We start from the raw sequence: 26124 nt of genomic DNA on the forward strand, positions 1-26124 counted from the left end.
CTAGAGCGCAGGCTCAGTAGTTGTGGCGCTCCGCGGCATGTGGGATCTTCCCAGACCAGGGCTCAAACCCGTGTCCCCTGCATTGGCAACCGGATTCTCAACCACTGCGCCACCAGGGAAGCCCTGCATCTGTTACTTTTAAGCCATGGAATGGTAGGGTTTATGTCATCCACAGCTAAACAAAGTGTTGATACAAGGTACTTATAAATAATTATAACTATTATTTAAGTACTTAAAAAGAAAATACCATAAGAGGAAATATAATTTAGATAAGCGAGTCACAAACTGTATGCAGAAAACAAATTTATACCTTCTTATTCCAACCGAAACCTGGCTCTCCTCCCATTTGTTTATAGATATTCCTAATCAGATTAAGGATGTCCCCTACTATTTCTTGCTACCATAATTTTTTATTTTAAAAAGATGTGAATATATTGAATAGTTTTTCTCCATCTATATAGAATGTTTTGTCATTTAAATTGTCAATGTAATTAACCGACTTTTCTAACACTGAATTAAAATCTCAGTCCTCAAACTCCACTTTCCCCTGATGCTACGGCCTTTTTAAACATTGCTAGATGCCTCACTATTCCCCCTCTCACTCCCCTCTCAAAGTCACGGTTTCCAAGATTTCTACCCCAAGAACAGAGTTTCCCAGGTTATCAAGTATCCATAAGTCAGTCCTCCAACACAGGCAGAACATTGTTCCTTTCCTTTATCCACAAGGTTCCCAGAAAATTGAGGCTTACAGAGGCTTATAGTGGTGAGACCAGAGAAAATGCCATTCTGAATGCAGGCATTGATTAAATCACCGTGGTGGTAACAGACTGGAAATTATGAGCCACAGGAGCATGGATGAGAGTATAGTCAGAATGGGCTGTACTTTACCAGTATCTGAAAAACTGAGCAAAAGAGGAAGTTCTGGGCCAAAATGATTTCAAAATGAAATAGGCTGGAAACAAGGAAGAGATGGAAAGGGGAGGAGGAAGAGGGACAGAAAGAGGAGGGAGTGGGGAGGAAGAGAGCAGGGGTCTAAGTTTGGTAAAGTGAAGTGCAAAGGGGAGAGACTATGGATGAGGGAACGAGAAAAGAGGCCTCTGCTCTTGCTGGGAAAGAGCTCAGTTTCTAGGGTCATTACCATCCAAACACTATTGATCCCAAATTTATATTCTCAGCCCCAATCTCCCCCATGAATTTCCTGACTAAATCATCTCCTCTTGGGTAGCTAAAAGGTATTCTAAATTTAATATGTCTAAAATGAATTATTATTTCCCCCATAAACCTGCTCCGTCCTCAGTATTCTCCATATCAGTAAATAACACTACATACGTACTTACTTATCAAACCACCCCATACAACATTCTTGTAATCTCCTTGAGAGCAAAAATTTGGCTGTGGCATCCCTAGTACTTAGGGCAATATCTAAGACAACGGAGAACTTCAATAAATACTTGTTTGAATTAATTAATTCTGGTAAGTCTTAATTCTGAACTCTTCCACAGAAATCAGTAAAAGAATCAAAACTTCTGGCAGCTACAAGACAGATTAGTTTTAGTTCTTCCTTCTTCTTTTGTTTAAAAGAAACAAAGAGGAGTACGTGTATGTATATCCACAGTATGAAGCAGAGAGGAAAACGGGGTAGAAAAGTAGGAAGAAAATAGAAGTTTTTGGACTTCTGTGGTGGTGCAGTGGTTAAGAGTCCATCTGCCAATGCAGGGTTCAAGCCCTGGCCCAGGAAGATCCAACATGCTGTGGAGCAACTAAGCCCGTGCCCCACAACTACTGAGCCTGCACTCTAGAGCCCATGAGCCACAACTACTGAAGCCCACGCACCACAACTACTGAAGCCCATGCTCCGAGAGCCCGTGCTCCGCAACAAGAGAAGCCACCGCAATGACAAGCCTGTGCACCACAAAGGAGAGTAGCCCCCGCTCACCGCAACTAGAGAAAAGCCCATGGGCAGTAACGAAGACCCAACACAGCTCCCCCACCCAAAAAAAAAGAAAAGAAAACAAAGTTTCCCTTATTAAGTAGACACATACACACACACACACACAAAGTGACAAATATATTTGTAGCCATTATCATGACAGATGAGCCAAGAACTGCTTTAAGAAGACTACAGTCTTATACCACACAATTGGAGAGGAGACTCGCCATGCAAACACTTCATTCAAAGCAGATTCTGGTGAGAAGAGAAAACCCAGGGCTAAAACTAAGAGGGCTTTTCCATTAAGGAGGAGAAAAGATTTACCCACAGGGAACTGAAGAGTGCCAGAATGCTATCTCATTTTCTTCTATCATCCCTAGGTTTAGAGCAACCATCTATTTCACAGTTCTTCCTGATCCGTCCTGTTAACCTCCAAATGACCATATAAATGGATCTTAGGTAGTGCTTAGTTGTTAATAAAGAGAATATTACCAGTCAATGTACCTATTTTCCAACACCAAACTGATTTCCTCAAAGTTCTAAGTGACAGCTTACATGAAATTCAGCATACCCCCTTCTTTTTAGTCCCATCCCTCACTCCATCTTCGAGATATGACACTTCTAATTCTGAGCCTTTCAGAATTCCGAGGGTTGACATGCTTCTTCCTGGCTTCACCCTTTGCAGGTATTTACGTTTCCACCTTACACACTTTAATAATTCAATTACCCCTCACCTATCTGCTTTTCATATTCCAAAATCCTTTATTCTCTCAGCTACTATCTCTTTTTGCCTTCTTTGTCCTTGTGAGTTTATACCTTTTTAGTCCTTTACCGTCATTTTAGTGAATTTTAAGGAGGCAGAAATAAAGGTGCACATTCAATCCACTATATTTAACCAGTAATCTAGAGCTTACATTTTAGTCAATCCACAATAGTAACTACTCCCCTCTAACCCTAAATGTTTGCACCTTCGCAATTTCCAAAATCCCAGTAAAATCCTCTCCTTAGTGTTAACTACACACATCTTTTCTACTCTCCCAAACTGTAAATAATTTATCTTCTGAATTTTCACGGAGTATTACTTGCATTTCTTCTGGCATTTACTTAAACCATATGTGCTAAATTTTAATGACTAATGCTGAAAAATCTCCCCCACTGCCCGAAGTTATTTACTCCTTAAAAGATTTTAAATTCCATCAATCAGGGCTTTATTTAGTAAAATAAGTGAACTTTTAAAAACTCAAAATACTCCTCAAAATTATAAGCCTACAGTTAGTTATATTAATTTAATAAGATTCCTTCCTTCTATACCAAACTATGACCCATGAACTGAGTAAATGGGATATCCGGTTGGTAAGGAAAGGAAATTTTGCACAATTTCAAGGACTAGGCATCTGGTCTCTGAAAAAGGAATAAGCAGGACACGGATGGTTTAGAATCTCTTCTGACTCCATCTGGGAAAGGTTCTTCACTTTTAAGGGCTCATGTATTAAACTGAGCCCATCCAGATAATCCAGGATAATCTTCCCATCCCAAGGTTCATAATCTTACTCAAATTTGCAAAGTCTCTTTTACTACATAATGTAATGTATTCACAGGTTTTGGGAAATACAACATGAACGTCTTTAGGGGGCTATTATTCTGCCTACCACATCCCCAGAAACAGTGTAATTTAATAACTGTTTGTTGTTTTAAACTTTTAGCTAATTTATTACACAGCAGGTAACAGACATAAAGTGCCCTGAAATTATTAACCAGTATATATCATTACATATAAGGTGTTCAATATATCATGTATTTATATACACACATATACACCTGGTCAGGCATTATGCTAAACACTTTTTCATATATTATTTCACTGAATTTTGTCAATGACCATGTATTATCTACAAAATGAAAGCCCTAGAAATTGGTAGAGTTAGATTAAACCCCAGTTATTTCAAATCTAAATGTTATTTATGACACCTATTTCTCTTTCTCTTTTATAAAGGTTTGAATTCAAGCATTTCAAGAAACAGATTTTTATTCTAAAGTTTTCAAAAATAATTTTCCACAAATTTATTTTATTCCGACAGCGCTCCCCCAAAACATGAAATGCTTTATAACTGCACTTGACAACTGAAATTACTTCTCCATTGAAAGGGTCATATGAAAATTAGGCTTACACCAGTGTTCCCTTGATCTCAGTGCCTGTGCTTGCCAAGGTGTCATCAGCTACTACTTCTGGGCTAAATCCTAAGGTCACTTTTCAACCTTCTCTTATTTGAAGTCTCAACAACATCTAACAACACTGACTACTTCTACCATTAAAACTCTATCTTGGGGGCTTCCCTGGTGGTGCAGTGGTTAAGAATCCACTTGCCAATGCAGCGGACACGGGTTCAAGCCCTGGTCCAGGAAGATCCCACATGCTGTGGAGCAACTAAGCCCGTGCACCACAACTACTGAGCCTGCGCTCTAGAGCCCACGAGCCATAACTACTGAGCCCGTGTGCCACAACTACTGAAGCCCGCACACCTAGAGCCTGTGCTCCACAACAGGAGAGGCCACAACAGTGAGAGGCCCACGTACCGCAAAAAAAAAAAAAAAAAAAAAAAAAAAAAAAGAAAAGAAAGTTACTACATATAATATCATTAATGAAAATCAGACAAATATAAAGAACTAAGCAGAATGAGACCGGGTAGGTGGGCAGGGCCAGGCTCACATATTAACTAAATGACTCCCTGAACATCAGCAACTACAACGTGTGTTTCATACACTTGTCTCAATAAATAAACAAATCAGTGTAAGTCAAGGAATCTTCCAAGACAAGTGAAACACATTTAAAACCTGAAGTGTTAAGTCATCTAATGTTTTCACAGAGCAATTTTCCCCAGGTAACACAAGTCATATAATGAACATGTGATGTTCAAAAAAAGAGCGTAACAGCACAGCATAAATTTTGATTCTACTAGTGTAAGAGCTCATCTGTGACTCAACAGATTTAAATATCTGACATATCTATTATGATACCAATAAATTTATGTTTCTTTATTCTAGGCTCAAATACTCTCAAATCCAAGTGTAATGTCAAACATGCATTTAAAAATATTAAATTACTGTATTATAAATCCTCTCAGGTCACTCAACATTTTTCTTCAATTTTTATAACTCTGAGTTATATTTACATATCTAAAACATCCAACTTAAAGCAAATTTTAGAAATTTACTCAAATTGATAAAATGCTCATAAACACTGCTATTGTATATCCATCAAAAAGGTGCGGGGGGGACTTCCTGGTGGCACAGTGGTTAAAAATCCACCTGCCAATGCAGGGGACACAGGTTTGAGCCCTGTTCTGGGAAGATCCCACATGCCACAGAGCAACTAAGCACTTGTACCACAACTACTGAGCCTGAGCTCCAGAGCCCATGAGCCACAACTACTGAGCCTGCGTGCCTAGAGCCCGTGCACCACAAGAGAAGCCACCACAACAAAGAGTAGCCCCCGCTCACCACAACTAGAGAAAGCCCGTGCACAGCAATGAAGACCCAATGCAGCCAAAAATAAATAAATAAATAAATTTATTTTTTTAAAAAAAGAGAGGGAGGGAGAGGAAAATTCAAGAGTAAAAGACCATTGTAAAAATAATCAAATAAAACAAAAGCAAGGAATTAAAATTCAAAAGACAAAAAGCATTGCCAAATTGTAGTATATATGACTGAAAAAGATTAATCAATGAATAACTGCACCTAACAAATATAAAGTCTTAATACAGAGTATAAATAATTACTCTATGAGGTAGCCACTTAAGACAACAACCTAACATAAATACAGTCCTTGAAAGCTTAAGATAATTTCAAATTTGAATTTAACTCAGAAAATGACATGAAATTTGAAAAGTAAAATCTACAGATGGAAGTCTAGTACTGTGTGTTTTACCTCTGGAGTTGCAGGCTGAACCATGATTCTATTCTTACATTACAAATCTGTTGTGTGGGGAGCGGGGGAGGAATAACTGTGTTACAGAAAAGAGGATAGAACAAATTGTTGTAAGAACATGTAGTTTTTAAATGTGTCTTTATTCTTTACAAGTAATCTTATTCTTTAAGGTTTATTTTTTTATACAAAAGGACTCATCTATATTTAAAACACCTAATGCCCTTCATGTTTCTTAGTATGAGAATGATCCAGAAGTCACTGCTAATTAACTCACATAGCTTTTTTAAAACCCACAGTATCATAAGAAAAATGAGGAAGGGATTCTTCTGCATGTTTTCTTTCCCTACCATAAACCAGAAACACCAATGCAAGCCACTACCAAGAAGAGGAGAGAAGAGAGACTGGTGGGGACAGCAGCTGTGTTGAATCTCAGAAAGGACATGCGTTGGCAGATTTGTGAGGTGATGCTTGCAACACAATGTGCCTAGATCTAGTCTGATTTCAAAATTTTTTTACTTTAAAAACAATTCTGTACTTGATGTTTTGCTTTTTAGAGAACTATATCCCTACCCATAACAGAACATTTTTGCCTGAGATGTTCTAATTCATTAGTCTTATTATGTTGTCACGGGAGGGATGGGGGAGGAGCTATTAATTTACAAAATGAAGAAAAACATGGCGAAAATGAACTCAGAAATGAGTATGTATCCTAAAAATACCTTATATCTATATACTTTATTACAGTTTAAAAGCAATTTTTTTATATTTGCAATTTAAATTCAACTAAAAGTACCTAAGATAAACTATTCTAGTGGTTTGGAGTTTTTCCTTAAAAATCAACATTTTAAGATATCATAAATATAAAATTCAAAACAGCAGTATAAGTAGCAAATATGCACATATTGATAGAATACAGTTGGAAGAACAAGGGTAGATAATATATATGAGTGCAAAATGGAACACGGTATAAATGAATTTGCAAGAGGATGAAACAGGAATCCACATAGTAGGTTTAGGCTTAAATGAAAGAATATGTATACATCCTTCACTTGACACAGAATGAAGGGTAGACAAACAACTGAAGATCTAGATAGGCTTTTACATGGGATATATAGGGAGCCAGAAGTTGACAAAGTTCAAGCCTCTGTGTTTTCAATGAAGAAGTAAGAAGTAAGGTCTTCTGGTAAAAATGAGAGAGAGGGGAAGATTGCTTGAACAAAGTTGTGATGGTCTATGTCTAGGGTGATCAAACTAAGGCCCATGGGCCAAACATTCATGCTAAGGATGGTTTTCACATCTTTAAAGAGTCAGCAAGGAGGGAATTCCCTGGTGATCCAGTGGTTAAGATTTGGCGCTTTCACTGCCATGGGCCCGGGTTGGACCCCTGGTCAGGGAACTAAGATCCCACAAGCCACGAGGCCAAAGAAAAAAAGAGTCAGCAAGGAAAAAAAGAAGAAAATGTGATACAGACTGTATGTGGTCCCAAACGCCTAAAATATTTACCATCTGGCCCTTTACAGAAAAAGTCTGTCAATCCCTAGTCTATCAAATAGCACCTGTGAGAGGGGAGAAATGACTAGACGCTAGAAAACATAAATTTGCAAAAGCATCAACCTCAGTAAGCACCAGTGTTATCCTTTTCTCCAACAGGGAGAAAATTAACAGAGACACAAAAGAAAACTGTGCAGGGCAGATAACTTAAATGGAAGGAATCTGAATTACATGATACAAAATATTACCAGCCTATGATTAGACTGTAACTTAAGAAACTAGGCATAAAAAGTAAAATCAAATATTTTAATAATTTTAAGACCATGATAAGAGGAATGCCACAAGATGGTTCATAATCAACTGCTAAAAGAAACTCATGATAATTTTTACAACAAATTTGGAACTTCTGCTTCCAACCTGAAAGAGTAATTAGTACAGTGCTTACCCTAGCAACTAGAAAACTGGACAAAATTTATGAAAATACCATTTTCAGATACTGGACAACAGCAAATGCAAGACTGTGATCCCTGAAAAACAAATGAAGTGAAATCTATAATTATCCAGGCTTTCTGCCTAAATACACTTTCCCCTACAACACAAGAGAAAACTCTAGTGAAGCACAATGGTCTGGATGAGTTGAAGGGATGAATGTGAATTAAGGAAGGCTGAGGCAGCCAGAAGCTGAGGCAGAAAAAAGTAAGCTAAGCAGAGACACAATTCCAGAAATTTCTATATAGGGTTTCTTGAATATTAAAAGGAATATTATGTTATGAATACATATGTAAGACTCAAAGAGGCCAGGCAAAGAACTACCAGAAAGCCTGCTAACTGATCAACTCTAGGAGCTCACAGAGAGAGCACTGCAAGATATTCCAGCTTGGAAAGCCGGAAAGAAGACACATCATTGAACACAGGGGAATTCATTACAGATCTATGAAGGATTATGCCTTAATGATAAGGCTAAACTAGTCTCAGAGGAAAGGTTCCTATAAAACTGACTCAATACAGCTTAAAAACAAACCTCAAAAGAATCAAGTTGATCCACAAGTAACCTGACTACCTAAATGAACAAAATACAACATCCACTAAAAGAAGACAACAAAATCCATTTGCAGTGTTCAAACACAATGGCCAGTATCCAGTCAAAAATTATTAGAAATACAAAGATGCAACAAAAAGATGAAATTAAGTGATAAAGATTTTAAAATATCTATTATAATTATGTCCACAGATTTAAAGAAAAATATGAACACAATGAAGAGAAAATGGAACTATAAAAATTGATCAAATAAAACTTTTAGAGCTGAGGGACTTCCCTGGTGGTCCAGTGGCTAAGACGCCATGCTCCCAATGCAGGGGGCCCAGGTTTGATCCCTGGTCAGGGAACCAGATCCCACATGCCGCAACTAAGAATTTGCATGCTGCAACTAAAGATCCCACATGCTGCAACTAAAAGATCCCATATGCTGCAACTGAAGACCCCACATGCCGCAACTAAAAGATCCTGCATTCCGCAACGAAGATCCCACACACAGCAACGAAGACCCTGCGTGCCGCAACTAAGACCCAGCACAGCCAAATAAATTAATTAATTAAATAAATATTTTTTTAAAACTTTGGAGCTGAAAAAAACAGTATTTGAACTGAAAAATTCACTGGAAGCACTCAATACAGATCAGACACTACAAAAGAGAAGACTGATGAACGTAAAACCAGAGCCAAACTAAAGGTACAAAATATAAGCGAACAGAGACTTAATGATACATGGGACAATACCAAAAGCCAAAAATACATGTTATCAGAGTCCCAGAAGAAGAGGAAAGATGTGAAAAAGAAAAAGTACTTAAAGAATGGATTTTCTTCAAATTTGATGAGAAAAAACAAACAACAAATTGAAGCAAGCAGCAGCAACAACACAAACCCAAGAATATAAGTGAGCCCAAAGGAAGGTAAACACAAAGAAACCACACCAATGTAAACCATAATGAAACTATGGAAACGATGGAATAAAACTCTTAAAAATGGCCAGAGGGAAAAAAGACAAATTACATAGCAATGAACAAAGGTTAAGATCCATGACAGACCTCTCATCAGAAACTATCCCTACAGAAAACAACAAAATAGTTTTTAAATGACAAAAGAAAAAAGTCAATATAGTTCTCTATATACAGTGAAAATAAGTCAAAAATGAAGACACAAGGAAAACGTCTTTGACAAAAGCAGAAAGAACTTGTTGCCAGAAAGCCTGTACTACTACAAAAAAAAAAGTCAAAGTTCTTCAGATTGAAGGAAAATAATACCAGAATCTCTGATGTACAAAAAGAAATAGTGTCAGAAATTATAAATCTATGCATAAATATAAATTTTTTATCTTTAAAATTTATTTAAAAGATAATTGGCTGTTTAAAACAAAAACAGTAATGATCTATTAAAAAGTTTACAACATAAGTGAAAGTAAACTCTTAAAAAAAGAAAAAACAGCACAAAAGATGGAAGAGGGCCAAAGAAAGTGATATTATAGTAAGTATCTAACATTGTATGTGATATGATCTATTACTTGTAAAAAACAAAAAAACTGTTTTAAGTTAAACATGTATATCATAAAATCTAAAACAACCACTAAAATAAGAAATTTAAAAGATATAGCTAATAAGTCAATAGACTACTTACTATTCCATTTTATTTAATCATTAATTACTAAAAATAGTAATTTTTCCTATTCCATCATTTGGAATAGTAAAAATGGAATAGCAGAAGTTACTTAATCCAAAAGAAGGTAGAAAAGGAAGGAAAAATGAAAAAAGAACACATAAAACAAAACAAGTGCCAAGTGGAGGACTTAAACCTAATCACATGGAAAATTTTATTAAATGTGAATGTTCCACACTCCAATTAAAAGAGAGAAATCCGAATGGAAGAAAAGCAAAAACAAACTATTACTATCCACAGAAAACACACCTTAAAAAATAAAGACACAGAAGAGTTGAAAATATATATGATGTAAAGCATATCAAAACAAACCTGGAGTAACTACATTGATATCAGACAAAGCAGACATCAGAACAAGCAGTTATTATTAGGGATAAAGACATATAATTCATAACGCTCTTAAATGTTCATGAATTCAATAAAAATACATGATGCAAAAACTGGAAAAAGTGAAAGGAGAAATAGATAAATTCAGAATTATAGTTGGGAACTTCATATCTCCTCTTTCAGTAAAAAGTTACCTTCAGTAAAAGGCTAATAATACAAATAGACAGAAAATCTCTAAGGCAAGAAAAGACTTGAACTGTATTATCAATCAAATTGACCTATTTGACATTTATAGAACACTATGCCCAACAATGGGATAAAACACATTATTTTCAAGAGTACATGGAACATTCACTAAGACAGACCATATTCTGGGCCATTACACAAACCAAAACAGATTTTTTAAAACTGAAATTGTACAAAATATGTTCTCTGATCGTGATGGAATTAAATTTGAAATCACTAACAAAAAAATTTTTTTTAAATCACCAAATATTTGGAAATTGAAAAACTCACTTTTAAATAACCCATGTGTCAACAAAGAAATACAATGGAAATTAGAAAATTAGAGAACATACTGAATGATTACAAATATTTGACAAAAAGATTTAAAGTTGTTAAAGAAACTTTCACCAAAGTAGTAGAAGGAAGGAAATACTAAAGAGCAGAAATCAATAAAACAGAAAAAGAACTATAAGAACACTATTCATTAAGGCCAATGAAACCAAAAGCTGGTTATTGAAAAGATTAGCAAAACTGATAAACCTCTAGGCAAAGTGACCGAGAAAAAAGAAGATACATATTTCCAATATCAGTAATGAAAGGGAAGGTACCAGTACAATCCTGCTAATATGTGAATATAATGACAAAATGTTAAAAATAAATTAATGCCAATAAATTTGGCAAATTAAATGATATAACAATTTACTTGAAAGATACTTATCACCAAAACAGACAGAAGAAAAATTTAAAAATCTGAATCTATTAAATTACTTGAATTTATAATTAAAAGCTTTAACAACATAAAACCTTGTGGCTCACTCATCTTCTCTAGTGAATTCTATCAAACAGTTAAGGAAGGACCAGTACCGATCTTACACAAATGTTTTTAAAACTAAAGGAAGAAGAAACATTTTCAACTCATTATGAATCTGACATTATTGCCCTGAATCGAAAACCAGACCAAAAAAAAAAAAAAACAATAAAAGAAAATGACAAACCAATATCCCTCGTGAACATATAGGCAAAATACTTCAACAAAATAACTGCAAATAAAATCATGCAATATCTAAAAGGGTAATCTACTATGACCAAGTAGGGTCATGAATTTAATCTATATTATCGAGGTAAATAGCTGCCAGGAGACCTGAGGTTACAGGGCAACCAACCAATCCAAACTCTAAAGAAAAACAGGTACCTTGAAGGACAAATGGGGGCACGAGCACTTGAGTACCTGGGGAAGACAATCCTGGACACCAGGAAGAATAATTCAGCTAAAATTGTTAATGAACTCCTAAAGGCTGAGTTTGTGCTAGCAAGAAAATATAGAACCCATGGAGGCCACAAACACAAGGGAAGGCATACCCATTCACAGGTTCTTCAGAGACCTCACCAGGTTTGTGCGCGCGTGTGCGTACACACACACACACACACACACACACACACACACACACACACACACACACACAAAGACCAGGTGCAGAGTGAGAGGTCTGAGAAAGCATCCCTCATGCTTGGGGATGAGAAGAGCAACCACTGAGAGAAAGGCATGAAGTTCAGCCTGGATCCTTTCTACCATCTCTAATGCATGGGAGAATAAAAGTCTAAAACCACTGAGGGAAGTGCAACAAACCCTCTGATTTTCTGAACATTGTTGAAAACCCATTCGAGCTACGAAAAGGAAGCAGCAAAAAACCCTATATGCCTAGGGGAGGAAAAGGAATTCCAGTACAAGTGGAAGTGGGTGACACACATTGAGAAGTTCCCTTTCCTAAAACTTAGAACACCACAGTTACCCAGTCTACTATAGTGGGTATCTTGCTGTTTTTGATAATGGATCCAAGTGGAAATGGGAGCAATTGGGATGTACGGGCTTGAGTGACACAAACTGACCGGTGGCTGCGATTTGGTCCATACTTTGCAGCCCCAAAGAGAGATGTTTTTAACCTGTCTTCCAACTGGTACATCTGAAGGCTATGCTATAGGCAACAGCCCAAGACTCAGTAAAAATACAACAACGTTAATCAAGAGGAGTATTGCTCAGAGCTATGAGGATGGAACAGAGGGATCACATCCATTCTCGGTTTTCTGGAGCTGGCACTGAGACTGAACAGCTGCAGCAGCACAGCTTATAACTTGGCCAAACTATCAGTCAACCAGGTCTAGGTATTCACAGGAACTTCTGTGCATCAAGGACCCCAATGAACCAGTGGTTTGCTTCAGGTGATGGAATGAAAGAAAAGGTTTCCCCCAAAAGGGTTCACTTCCATCCCTTCATGCAAAACCAAGATTACACTAAGGCGAGGCCAGCTGCACCCTTGAATAAACCATTTTCATTTGTTCATTTGACTTTCAATGAAGCCTATTGGGCCCTTTCCTTGTTAGTCGTCAAGTCCAAGTGACATCAGGCCAGAGAGTCACAAGGCACCTATGGGTCAGATGACTGGTTTCAACAAGACCATAGCAGTAGGCCTGTTCAAAAGAGGTGCACTTGGCAGCTGGATCAGGCAGGTGGCACTGCTGTGCTAAGAAATGGCCTGAGCACTTTAGCAGCCGCAAAGTCTTTACTTAACTAAAGCTGTGTTTTTTCCTTTCCTCCTGGGATGGTACATTGTGCTAGATCACCGGGGAGGGGACATGCAGGAGCCCATGAATGGGGCAATCTCCTGTTAATTTATGAACCTTCACAACATAAGCATGTAAAAAACATCAATACCAAATACACATTTGCCAGGGGAAGCCAGAAGAACAGTACATGAATAAGCCCAGAGGCTCCACCCACACTTTAGCTTTTCTTGAATTTGAGTGCCACCCACCGTCCACCCCCCCCCCGCAGGAACACAAACTAAGGACTTTCACACACACATACAAGAGACTAGCCAGCAGACGATCTTATTTTCTGACCAGGAGCGTGGGGCGTAGAGTAGTGGGGGGCTGGCTTGTAGAAGAGGGCTGAGGTGGTGGGAGGCTTTTCTCCTGCTGGTTCCTCGCCCCGCGGTCAGCGCCGCTTCCTCCCACATGCCTCCAAACTCCTCTGAGCCCCTGGGCCTAGGGGCTGTTGAGCTGCCCACGTGAGTGCTGCAACAGCTCCACCCTGCAGTCCGGTGCCTTCGGCCTCCCTGCCACCTACTGTGCTTTCTCCCCACAGGACCAGGTTGGAGGGTGCTTGGGCACCTCTATCCAACAGAGCTATAAAAGTTTGAATTTCTCCCCTCTCCTTGCGCTCCCCTGCCATACTTGGCTTTTATTTTAAGCAGCTGAGGTTAGAGCAGAGAGGGAGAGGAATCAGAGGGCACAAAGGGAAAAAGGGAAAAAGAAGCTCTGCACCAATAAGCAAGACTTTGCAGCTACATCCAATTTCAACCGGCTGCCTACTTGGACACAACAAATGAACTTATAACGTATTAAGTCTATCCAAAGCTCTGTATCCTCATTGCTGAACGCCTTTTATTTTAGCTCCGGGGAGCCCTTGATTCAGCAGCTACAGTCATACTGCCTTCTGTGGAGGCCCAGAGGCTTGCTGCTTCACAGATGTAATTACATTATTTCTTCCTATAGCCTGGAGCCTGAGCAACAACCATAGTACCATTTGGGCAGCTTCATTTAACTGCTTAGCCTCTAAGAACTCATTAACACGTAAGTCAGTAAAAGATCTACTAGCCCACCACTTAAACAAGAGCATTTGCTATTGCATTTCATGCTCTCTAAACCAGCCCACAAGGGCCCTTGTCTTCTCTTTTGTAGGAAGCCATGTATCAGTCAACATCATGTCCTCGTTGCCAATATTGTCAGAAATCGTGAAGGGTCTAGGATTTTACCCTATTTGCAGGCTATGAAGCTAGCCTGTTTCTGTCATGTATACTGGCAGAAGACACACCAAGCAGTATGAGAGATCATGTCACTCTGACAGTTCACTTTCCTATCCAAGTCCTCCTGGCAGAGGGACCTGCTTGGATACTCTGGATACAGTAGGTTTGCATCACAGCCAAAGAACACTGTGCTGGACAATTTACCATTTTTATAACAAGCAGAAGCAAGTCTGCTCTTTGGGGAGTTATTATTGAATCCCTCCAAGTGGCTAGCTTCCAACACAACCCTGAGAAATGGACCAGGTAAAGAACAGTCAGGTCTTTTCATTCTTAGCATGCCCAGCAATCCCCAGCACGCCCTAGGACCTTCAGGGATGCTCAGGGCCCATGGCAGAATGCTTCTCCCAACACACTTTTATCAAATCTAATACCAGAGGTCCTACACAGTAGCATAAGGCAAGAAAAGAAATAAAAGTTACACATGGTTCAAGAAGAAGTAAACTGTCTCTATTTGCAGACGTTAATTGTCTGTACAGAAAATACCATGGTATTCACAAAAAAAAGTTCCCAAGACTAATATACGAGTTTAGTGAAGTTGCAGGATACAAGGTCAATATACAAAAAATAATTGTATCAATATTTCTCTCTACTAAAAATAAACAAGGATAATAAATAAGCAAAGGACTCATAACAGCACATAAGAAGGGATTTGCCATAGCTTTGTTAAATATATAATCTAGTTAATCAGCTGACTTGGTTTCAGAACACAGAAATGAATTTGATCCTGCATAATAACCTACAATAGAAGAATTATAAGAAAAATGAAGCAGCAACAGAAAGAGAAACCAATGTGGAAAAAAAAAGCATAAACATGTGTGTGTAATTCTTTGATGGAAATATGAGAAAAACATCAACAAAATCCGTAATATTTAAAAATGCAAAAAGGGGTATAAGGCAGTCAAAAGAGCATGCCAGTGAATTAGGGTCATGGGTCGTAATAATTTGGACAAGGGCCCCAAACAACATGCCAACAGTAGGACAACAGACGGAGATTAAGAAGTAGTAATAGTCACAGGGTCAAAAATCGAGGTTTGGATGAGAAAAAAGGAAAGAAATGCCATGTATTCGTTGCTGTAATAGATGCTGGCAAATGACTTACAATCACATACTGTGAAAAATAAAAATGAAAATTTTTAAATGCCCAACTTAGGTGAGATAGGGAAGGATGGGGAAGAATGCTGGAGTTTTTCGGTTAAGACATACAATTCTGATGCATGTACTTTATCCAATTATAATCAGTTTTCAATTATCCTCTTTTATAGATAATGAATCACCAATATTGTTGACTCTCTACTACCCTGGCTACTCCCCACTTGAGGGAGGTTTCAGCAGATGGTCCATTTCTATTTTTCTGGTAAAACATTTGTTGTGATAGAAATTTAAAGTTGAGAAGCCAAATGAAATTTTTCAATTGGCTTTAAACTGAAATAATCCTTTCTACCTTGGCCTCTAGTATCAGAGAGAGTTGAGAGTTAGCTATGTTAAGTATTCACTGAAAAAGTACTCTTGAAGCAATACAATTTAAAAAGTGATTTTTCAGCAATTAGAAACTGCTTTCGCATATATACTTTGCAAATAGTTTCAAAGCACTGTCAGTTGTGGTTAATTCCAATATTTCACAAAGTTGAGGTTTTTTATTTACAAATTCAAAATCATCAAAAAATTCTGTAGCATTAGAGACAGACACAAGCTAGATAAGAATGATCTGATAAGAATAGTACATTTAAATGTGAACAGTAAATTACTCTCTCATACTCAAAGTTGTCCAAACTTAAAGAGGCAAATATATAAAATTAAAAGTCAAGGACTCCCATATCAGGAATTTTAGTTCCTAAACTAAATAAAAATCAAAATGTTTTTAACTTAAACACAGCTTGTGAAGAGGGATTTTAATAGAGATATGTGAGTGTTAGATTCACATCTGTTGCTTAGTTATTATTAGGAAACTTAAACTGCTTTCCCAGGTTATTATTAACTAATTAATAAGTAATCTATAAAATGATTTTGTAACATTTGGTTTTAAATCACTAATTACAGCATTTTTCAAAATTAGTATCCTATATGAATACAAAATATATTAAATGCAAAATTGTGAAAATCTGTTGCTATGGAAGTAAGAATCTGTAAATTCTGATGTTTATAATTTGATATTAATTTTTTTCATGAAAAGAATATAATCTGATTCTCACTCAAGGGGTTTAGATATCCTCTTCTTTGTTAAAAACAAAGGAATTTAGAATTATCCTGCTAAGAGATCAAAGAACCTTATAATCATCAAACCAATTTGTGGTTTTAAAAAAGAAAATTATAGGGGAGTTCCCTGGTAGTACTTAGGATTCGGGGATTTCACTGCCATGGCCCAGGTTCAGCCTCTGGTCGGGGAACTGAGACCCTGCAAACTGCGTGGCACGGCCAAAAAATAAAATAAGAAAGAAAAAGAAAAATATACTAAGCATTGTATGCAGTAAGAAGTAACCATTATTTGTAATATCTTGTGTATCCCTAACCACAAGTCACAGGGAATAAAAGGTGTTATCTAGACCTAAACTTTCTTGCTGTCATTATGTCTTACAGAGATCCCAGAATTCATTTTTTCAAAACAGTCTGAGTATAACTTGAAAATACTGTCTCACAGAGAACTAAACAAAACACAGAAATATACATCAATTTAAAGTGTCAAAGCTATATCGTGACCCAGAGAATGCTTGACTTATCAAAAGTCATGTAACTAATAAGTAGTGACTGAACCCAAATCATCCAATTTTAAGTCAAAACTACCTTCAGAATTTTCCAAAGAGAGAGGGCCAGCTATATATAGTTAGAAGGGGGTTTGCAGACTTCTAACTTACCTAGACTGACTAACTTACCTACACCTTCTCATGTCATTAAACTTCTCTTTGCCTTTGTTTCCTCTACTTCATGGTGGTATCTTGACAATAAATGTAAGCAAATACTTGAATTCTTTGGGAGAAAAGCACTATATGTAGTTCACTATGTTAATAACTTCTCATCTCTACCACAAGTTTCAACTGGTATCTTTTCTTTACTTTTAGTTTTAAGCTGCAAACAACACTATGTGTGTGCATGTGCACGCCTGCGCTACCTTTCAGCATGGCTGGCATTCTAAGATCCTTTTCTCCAATTTTCAAAATGCATGAAAAGTAGCACAATATTTTAATTGTTATCATTATCAAAGCCCTGCCCCCAAAGCTCTGCAGAAAACTGTAGAAATTCACAGCAAAATTTTCCACCACATTACTCTCAACTTCTGTGGAAATGCAACTCACAGCTCATATACTATTCAGCCAGCCCCCTGTGCAGCTTAAACACTAGCAGTGGAAGATTAAAACGTATACTGATTTTCAAAGTTATAAACAGTAACTTCAATTACAAATTAAAAACCTAGCACATATTTTAAAAAATGCACATCACTAACATTCCTAAAATAATGGAAATAGGTAATCAATATTCTAATAATTCAGTGATTTGCAATGTCTTCTGTTTTGTTAAGAGATATAGAATCCAGCCACTTTATATACTCAAGTCTAAGAAAAAGGTTTCCTCAATGTGTTCCTCAATATTGAAAATAGAAAATTATTCATAAGTAACCAAAATTAACAGAAATTTAAATTTAAAGTAATATTTTGTTATCTACACCATTGTTTTTAATTATTTGACAGCATATCTTAAAATAATTTAGCTTTGTAACTTATGAAGACATGTAATTAACTTCCTTTTTCCTTTACCAATATATTTACCCAATAACATTAGCATACAGCTGCATACGACATTAGAGTATAGCAATCCACTAAAAGTACCCATGTTAAAAACAGAAACAGCAGTTGAAATAAAATATGATGGCACATGATCGGTACATATCTACTGAGCACGGGTTACCAGAGGTGAAGACTGAATAGTAATATCAAAAGTAATGCACATGATTAAATCTTTTCATACTGAGACTCTACTAATAGCAGTGGAATTAAAAAAAAAATTGTAGGGTGTAATCACCTTAAATCAAGCTTTATTAATATTCTGAATGAATGAATGAATACCTGAATGAATGACTACTGCAGTCATAATATTTAACACCTTGAGATGTTCACAACAATTTGGAATACACAGAGAAGATGACCTGAATACAAACAAACTAGTTGAAATTCAATGTGGTTCACAGTAAAGATGCAGTGCCCTTCTATTTGTAGAACAAAGAATCTCAACAAAAAAACATATATACAACTAAAATATTTTCAAGTGCAATTATCCGAGGCTTTAAAAAGAATATATACATTTTACTATGTAATTCTTTCTTGCCCCCCCCAACACCACCACCCTGTATCTTTTTAATGTTTGGCAAAAGTGAACAACAAACCAGAATATGCATTTTTTTAAAGACTAATTTACTCCTGTTCTATTTAAGAACAACACACAACCACTTATAACTACAGCCTTTTAAAAAAGCATCCTTATATAAAACAGTGGAGGGGGGGGAATCCCTGCTATACATATGAAGCACAATTTAAGCCCAATACAACTGACCAATCAAAATTAGTGAATGCACTGCATCTCTCTGCAGTGGAGAGAAGCCACAAGGTAGGCTGTCATTCTGCAAAAGCTGCCCAGAACAGGCTTTCCTCTGAAAAGCAGTGCCATTCCTTTTTAGAAAGGCTGAATCTAAGTGCTGTCTCTGGAGACAAGAAGCCTTCAGTATGTTAAATTACTTTCATTATGTATTTTCAGATGCTTATTGATTCCACAGTAGGAAGAGTGAGAGACTGCAGCAGCCTCCAAGCAGCACTACATGTTCCATACATTAGCAGTACTGCTGAAACAATGGCACAGTACAGACACACATTTTCATTAAGGTCTTTTTCGAAGAAGTGTTTATGACCCTCTTCCCCCAGTCCTCTACTAACCAGTGAACAAAATGAATCAATCAAAACTGGAAATGCTTCAACTACATCAAGAATTTATCAAATCTTTAGCAGAGGTAAGATGTGTTCCTTATTATAGTATTCAGCTGCTTTTAAACCAGCATAGTGGGGTAAAATTACTTTGAAAAATTTCAGCCTAAATTTTAAGAGTTTATTTGCTTAATTCTACTTATTGCTAAACATGTATCTTTTAGATCTATTTATTTTAAGACATGATATGTTTTAAATGTATTTTTTTAGGATGCAATGTTAAATACAAAGAATATTCTTTGTTGAATCACTCTGAAGATAGATATCAGCTTTTTAAGTCACTTCAGATATACTGAATATCCTTAATTTCATCAGTAGTCTTTCTGAAGTGTTCAAAAAATGCTTGTATTTCTTGAAAGAATCAGTTTTACTATTTAGCTATTATTTCTCAATCTTAGGTTTATTATTGGGCATGTTCATTGAAAATTATTTAATTTGCAGTCACCTTTTACATCACCCTTTACATTTCAATTACATGAACAGTTCATCAATGGAAATTTATAGTGTTTTATCATGGAATCTGTTTTAATCAGTTAAAATTCAAACCATGTGCTGATAAGCAAGCGACAATATTTTACAGCAGGAAATACTGTAAAATTTATTATAAAGATAAGAGGGAATGACAGTATGTTTAATGTATGCTAATTGCTCATAATCTCTGAAAATACAGGTTAACTTCTAAAATGAGAGCAGAAATTGGTTTAAAAAATACAGCTTTTCTTTCATGGTAATATTTGTAATGTTAACTCTATTACTAAATATTATACTTACAGTCTTTGTTAGGAAAAGAGAATATTTAAAGAAACCGTTAAATGTATGCATAACTATGGCTCTAATAATACAGTTTGCTTACTTTGATAAAAAATACTGTGTATGGTGTTAAATAAACACAACTAAAGTAACTTTCAATTAATAGGAAATTATTAGGAACCCTATTCCTTAACCATTTTTTTTTCTTTTTCACAAGGGCCCAAAGCAGCTAATTCAGTATTTACAACTGACAATATGAAGAATGCATCTGACCCATCACCTCCCTAGCTGTCTGAATCACAAACTGCAGGATATTCTTGCAACAATGATTTTAAGACATTAAGGAGTTAAAACCAGAGAATATAGGTCTACGTTACTGCTGGGATATAACACATCGACAGCAACCATCCTAAGAAGATGCTATATAAAACAGCCACAAAATGAAAATATAACTGTAAAAGCCTGAAAACAAAATGGTGAGCATTTTTAAAGGGGGAGTTTATAATTTAACATACCAAAATTGTGGAGCCACCAATTCTTGAAGAAACAATGAAACATGGATTGCCAAGAGAATGATATACATTACCAGCAAGCTAAATGAAGCTTTAGCAAGTATTTTTCTGCACTAAATATTCAGATATTCGTATCAATTGATATTACTAAAGGATTTTTCCATCTGAGTTTTATGACCAATTATGTATCCTCTTCTAATGAAAACAAACCAAATTAAATAGCAGATGGTTTTTATCAAGAGAACATGGACTGGACTTATAACCAAGTTATGTGACCAAGAAATCATTTCAAAATAATGAGAACTGCTACAGAAACAGATTTACATTTGTAACAAAAGGATGTCTAAGTACATTTTAGAAGCTAGAAACCTTATGTTTCTTTTGTTTTCACATGTTCTGGAAAATAAAGAGACATCATCACATATTCTCTCAAAGGGAAACAATTCCTATCATTTGAGGAAGTTTCTCTCGGTCGTGACTTTTTAAGGCAAAACAAACACAAGTATTTTGTACTGGTCTTTAGAAATTCATCAGCCAACTAAATCTCACAATTCATGCAGTTGAAGTACTGGAGAGAAAAATGAAAGAATTCCTACAAGACATGAAATAAAACACAGCTACTTCACTGTTGTCAGGTAAAAATTCATGTCCAAATCTGTTAATGACATCATGTATCATATTGTGAAAAACTGCTATAGTGAGCCAAAAGGCCCATAAGGCAACAGCAAACAGGTAGGTCAGAAGATGCATGCACCCCACGACACTGTTTAACATTTACAAGAGAAAAGAATCTTGCTCTAGAGTAGATGCATTTTCCTTAATTATCATCTAAATTGACACTCCTGCTTTATTTAATTCTAAATCTAACTGATGTGACAAAAACCTGATGTTTAATCTGTCAGTTCAGAAAATTTGGCACACTTTAAAATTTTCCATTTTTATAGGATTTCAATGCTGGCTAAGACCTTCACTTACTCAAATATATGCCTTTAGTAAGCTCAAAAGAAATTAATAATGTTAGCATTTGTGTTTCTGAAACACTACCTTTAAAATAATACACATAAATAAAACTATATTCTAAAACTTGTCAAAGGTTACATCAAGTGAAAGGTTAACATCAGTTCTGAAAATCAGCTTTTATAATTTGTTATGATTTTGCAGGCAAAATGCTGTACTTGAAATGTGAAATATAGTTGGTTGTATGATTTTATATTTTAACTAAATATACTAATTACTGACATTTTAGCCCAGCAAATCAGACATTATTTTTATAAATTACTCTAAACTTCTATATATTAAAACATAGATATACATGAATTAGCAAGAGTTTGGTTTTTTTCTTTTAATTTTCCTCAAAATGATATACACTGGGTGATTTACACAAAAGGTTTCACAGGAAATGTGTAACTTTAATAGATTCCTCAGAAAATGGGCTTCAGACACTCCTTTTCCCTAAAATTTCATTTTTTGCTTTAAAAATTCTGTTTAATAAAATCAACTGATGCATTCTTTTAAACCACCTTAAAAATGGCTATTTCTTAATATGATATTAAATTTCAATTTTCTCCTTCTACAAGATATGAAAGGGTGTGGTCACAAAATAAATCATTCATTCATAAGAGTGATTAGTGCTCTTTTACTAAGGTCTGTGGTGTTTTACTTCAAAATAATGTCCTTTTTTTCCCAATTTTTACAACTTTGATTGTTATAAAGTTCAGTGAGCACTTTCACTGAGAAATATTTATCATTTGCCTACTTCAGTGGGAAATAACTCCAGATAACCCCAAACACACTGTTGACTGCTGAATATGAATTTCAATCAAGAACACGGACAAAGTGATTTAAAACAAACTAGTGCTCTGTGCCGTTTGTCATTTTAAGTGAACATTTGTCCTGTTCATTTGAAATCTCATGGGAATAATTACACCTACACTAATTGTGCTACATGTTAAAATAGCGTTTATTTTCCACCTACTCACAACATTTTAAAATGAAATCTTAAAACACTGGGCTAAAATTAGTTTTGCATACTGGGTAGTTTTATTATACAAAAATATACTGTATCTCAAATAATAACCTTGAAAAACCCAAATAAGGAAAACCTTTTTAGTTTATTAAACAATTTTGAACTATATAGGAGCAATCCCCAGTACAGTTATTTCTTCAAATGGGGAACCCAATTTCCTTTTACATCAAAACAATGCAAACCTTGATGTTTTCTAATTCTACATTTTCCATTAATAGTTTATAAATTTAAAAATTAAACTAAGTACACAATAAAAAAATTTTTTTTACAAAGAACACAGGTTTTGTACGTCATTTAAATTGCCAAATATCAAATAGTTTATTCTATTTCACTTTCTAGGGAAAAAACCAACTGCTCCAAAAGAATGTGTTTTTCTCCCATTCTGGAAATCAACATGCAGTCTGAATCTAACATTACAGTGCGAGATGACATTGATGACATCAACACCAATATGTACCAACCACTATCATATCCATTAAGCTTTCAAGTGTCTCTCACCGGATTTCTTATGTTAGAAATTGTGTTGGGACTTGGCAGCAACCTCACCGTATTGGTACTTTACTGCATGAAATCCAACTTAATCAACTCTGTCAGTAACATTATTACGATGAATCTTCATGTACTTGATGTAATCATTTGTGTGGGATGTATTCCTCTAACTATAGTTATTCTTCTGCTTTCACTGGAGAGTAACACTGCTCTCATCTGCTGTTTCCATGAGGCCTGTGTATCTTTTACAAGTGTCTCAACAGCAATCAACGTTTTTGCTATCACTTTGGACAGATATGACATCTCTGTAAAGCCTGCAAACCGAATTCTGACAATGGGCAGAGCTGTAATGCTAATGATATCCATTTGGATTTTTTCATTTTTCTCATTCCTGATTCCCTTTATTGAGGTAAATTTTTTCAGCCTTCAACGTGGAAATACATGGGAAAACAAGACACTTCTGTGTGTCAGTACGAATGAATACTACACTGAACTGGGAATGTATTATCACCTGCTAGTACAGATCCCAATATTCTTTTTCACTGTCATAGTAATGTTAATCACATACACCAAAATACTTCAGGCCCTCAATATTCGAATAGGCACAAGATTCTCAACAGGGCAGAAGAAGAAAGCAAGAAAGAAAAAGACGATTTCTCTAACCACACAACACGAGACTACAGACATGTCACAAAGCAGTGGTGGGAGAAATGTAGTCTTTGGTGTTAGAACTTCAGTCTCTGTAATAATTGCCCTCCGGCGAGCTATGAAACGACACCGTGAACGACGAGAAAGGCAAAAGAGGGTCTTCAAAATGTCTTTATTGATTATTTCTACATTTCTTCTCTGCTGGACACCAATTTCTGTTTTAAATACCACCATTTTATGTTTAGGCCCAAGTGACCTTTTAGTAAAATTAAGGTTGTGTTTTCTAGTCATGGGTTATGGAACAACTATATTTCATCCTCTATTATATGCATTTACTAGACAAAAATTTCAAAAGGTCTTGAAAAGTAAAATGAAAAAGCGAGTTGTTTCCATAGTAGAAGCTGATCCCATGCCTAATAATGCTGTAATACACAACTCTTGGATAGATCCTAAAAGAAACAAAAAAATTACCTTTGAAGATAGTGAAATTAGACAAAAATGTTTAGTACCTCAGGTTGTCACAGACTAGGGAAAAGGCTAAGTTTCACCAAACCCACACTCAGAAGTTTTAAATTTAAACTGTAAAAAATTACTGCCAAATATAAGAAAAACATTTTAAGTACTGGTTATGTTGTAAATTTTCAATGTAAATGTCAAGATTAGATTAGGTCATATATATTCAATTTCTTCATTACTTAATGTATTTGTTGCATGGCAGTTTGTTAAGGTAATATCATGTGTATATTTTGTCAATATTATGTCCATCAGAAGATATTTATGTAAGTCATATTTTCTAAAGAATAAATACATAGCCTTAAAACACTGTATAACTTTAAAATATAACTGACACAGGTATCCTTGCTTTTTTTTTTTATAAAGTGTATTGTTTCTAAGCCACAAACTATAGATATATCTATATGTTAACAACTGGAATAGCATTTTAACATAAAAACCAAAATTATGGGCTCCAAGCAACCAAAATGACCCAGGATTTTCTATACTACTATATTATGTTTTCTAGCATAGTCTACTTGCTATAATATTTGATTCATCAAAAATAATGAACTATATATGAAACTTTATCCTTTTTGGAATGTAGGAAATTGTAGGATTTATCAGGATTTTAAAATTCAAGAACCAAAAAACAAACAACCGTGTATATGCACATCAAGATAGGGAAACTTTTAAAATTCAAGTTTATTATGAAAAAGAGACTGATTTTCTAAGATCAAGGGCACTATGCCTATAATATACAAATGAACTGACAATAAAAGGAAGGAAGAAAAGTAAGGCTTCTTTCCTCCTTCCTCACTTTGGTTGAGTTAACCCAAATGCTCTGGAAATACAGTATACTGGCAAAAACCAGTGAATTAAAATAAACAGACATCCTAACTTTATTCAAGTCAGCCTTTTTGTATAACAGAAGTTAACTACTAAAATCTGAATACAAGGAAGGAAAAAAAAAGACTTTATGTCATTATAGAAAAGCCAACTCTTTCTAACTTTAGAAACATAGCAACTTTAGAGTCATACAATTTACACAATGTTCCTACACTCTCAGAGCTCCCAAGTGTTTCCAAATATAGTAGTCCTTTTCAACTCTCAAAGTCATTAAAGTGGCAATAAATCTTGTGAATTTTTTTACTCTACACCACGTAATTAAATTTAAAGCATTTTGCCTCCAATCCCCAATTCATGTTAAAAAACTGAAATTACTAATCCTAACTATAGATATCAGGTTTGAGAATCTCATATCACACAAGTATTTTCCAATTGTTATAATCTAATAATCTATTGATGAGTGCTAATTATCACTGTACCTGAAAAACAGCAATAAGTTATTTAAAGTAGGCAAATACTTGCTCCCTTATAATGGGTTAACTGGACAATTCCTTATTGTTTTTTCATACTGTATTCACTAAATCAAGTAGCAACTCATTTTTAAATAAAAAATTTTTATGTCATTCAATAATAATCTCTCATTGAAAGAAACATGTTTTCATTAGGTGGTCTTCTATAATTAAAAATTAAATGTTGGACTGTGAAGAAAACAACCAATTCAATAATATACCACTTTTATGTAAATAAATGAAATTCATCCAATTTAGTTTACTGAATACCTTATCCCTTGGGGAAATGAGAACCATGCAATAGCAGGAATTCATTGAGGTTTACATGACAAATTTAACAGTGATATATTTCTGATAATAATGTTATGCTGACATAATGTCAAATCTTGGCAAAGAAGTGGTTTCCTCCTGCCTT

At 35.5% G+C, this 26124-nt stretch overlaps 2 protein-coding genes across 2 annotated transcripts in view; one reads left to right on the forward strand and one right to left on the reverse strand.

The window, feature by feature from the left end:
* The window catches only part of COG5 (component of oligomeric golgi complex 5), a 269636-nt gene that overhangs the window by 180048 nt on the left and 63464 nt on the right, over positions 1-26124 (reverse strand). The window lies entirely within an intron of this gene.
* On the forward strand, positions 21358-24993 carry GPR22 (G protein-coupled receptor 22). Its single transcript, XM_024761118.1, has 2 exons — positions 21358-21428; positions 23062-24993. The coding sequence occupies exon 2, from the start codon at positions 23087-23089 to the stop codon at positions 24386-24388; it is 1302 nt and encodes a 433-aa protein (XP_024616886.1). The 5' UTR covers positions 21358-21428; positions 23062-23086; the 3' UTR covers positions 24389-24993.

This window comes from Neophocaena asiaeorientalis, unplaced genomic scaffold, assembly GCF_003031525.2.
Source record: "Neophocaena asiaeorientalis asiaeorientalis breed wild unplaced genomic scaffold, Neophocaena_asiaeorientalis_V1.1 scaffold508, whole genome shotgun sequence".
Taxonomy (NCBI): Eukaryota; Metazoa; Chordata; class Mammalia; order Artiodactyla; family Phocoenidae; genus Neophocaena; species Neophocaena asiaeorientalis.

Bases quoted from the DNA above. Each gene is read 5' to 3' on its own strand.
- GPR22 (XM_024761118.1), top strand. From the start codon at position 23,087: ATGTGTTTTTCTCCCATTCTGGAAATCAACATGCAGTCTGAATCTAAC.